Consider the following 1,147-nt stretch of genomic DNA (forward strand, 5'->3'; position numbering starts at 1 on the left):
AACAGAACATTGGCCTACATACTATATGAGGCTGCTGAGTGGTGGTTGTGACTGTTACATGCTTTCCAGTGGCCATGATTTTTTTGTATTCTGCATAGAGCTGCTGTAGTGATGCCTGGTCCTGGTCAGTCTTCTTGTTTTGCAGTGACTGAATCTGAGAGTGCACTTTCTTGAGTGCCTGGATGGGAAAACAATGATAACAATAATAATGGAATTCAATGCTGATAATGACAAAGTTAAATCAAGTAAATTAATAATTAGACTCAGAGAATCTAAGAAATCACTGTACATTACTTGAAATAAATTCAAACCCTACACTCTGACACTATTTTATGAGAAATACATGTATATCTATTAAAAATAGTAACATGAAATAAACACACAATGACTGTCTCACTCAATTATCTACAGATCTCAGCTTCGTTCATCTGCTGTTACAATGACATGTCAGTACCTCAACCTGGTGCACTGGAGAGCTCTCTGGTACATCAAACGTCATCACCTGTTGTGCCTTTCACACTGATAAAGACATTCACTCTAACACACTCCCAGACCCTTAAAGACTCCCTTATCTCTATCTCTTTATCTTCTCTTATGGGGAGAAAAAAAATATTGGTCAGGCTTGATACTTAATTTCGGAAGTACTCATTGCCCTCTCTGTCACTTTCATAGTTATGATTACCTCTGTGCATTGGTAATGAAACAATTATCAATCAAACACTTAGGGTATACTCAGACTTCTTAATTATATTCACTTTAAATACTCCTTAAAACCCACAAACACACTGGAAAATGGTAAAAAAAAATTAAAATTGATATTTTCATAAAAAATTGGCAATCCACAAAGACACAAGGGGCAGCTAAGGGACAGACAAACAGGCAGACACGCTCAACTTATTCGATCATATCCTTATACATGTCTTAATCACACACAAGTAAAATTACCTGTCTTGTAACAAAATAAGCTTAGAGAGTAGTACTATTAGAAACAACAGATGGTATCTCTCAGTCTTACCTCCTGGTTATGTGGCGAAAGAATGAGATGTTTGATTTGTTTAATCTGCGGTTTCTGGCCACCAATCACAACCCCTGGAGTGTGTTGCACTGCCGTACTGGTGGATGTTATGGTGGAAGTGGTGGTAGTTAC

General features: G+C 37.4%; 1 protein-coding gene across 1 annotated transcript in view; it reads right to left on the reverse strand.

The window, feature by feature from the left end:
- LOC119594899 (mucin-5AC-like) overlaps positions 1 to 1,147 on the reverse strand; it is a gene marked incomplete in the record, with an annotated part of 17,458 nt that overhangs the window by 11,813 nt on the left and 4,498 nt on the right. The window contains 2 exon segments of the mRNA XM_037943973.1: positions 23 to 178; positions 1,016 to 1,147. Coding sequence (XP_037799901.1) covers positions 23 to 178; positions 1,016 to 1,147 — 288 coding nt within the window.

The sequence above is a fragment of the Penaeus monodon genome, chromosome 34, assembly GCF_015228065.2.
Source record: "Penaeus monodon isolate SGIC_2016 chromosome 34, NSTDA_Pmon_1, whole genome shotgun sequence".
Taxonomy (NCBI): domain Eukaryota; kingdom Metazoa; phylum Arthropoda; class Malacostraca; order Decapoda; family Penaeidae; genus Penaeus; species Penaeus monodon.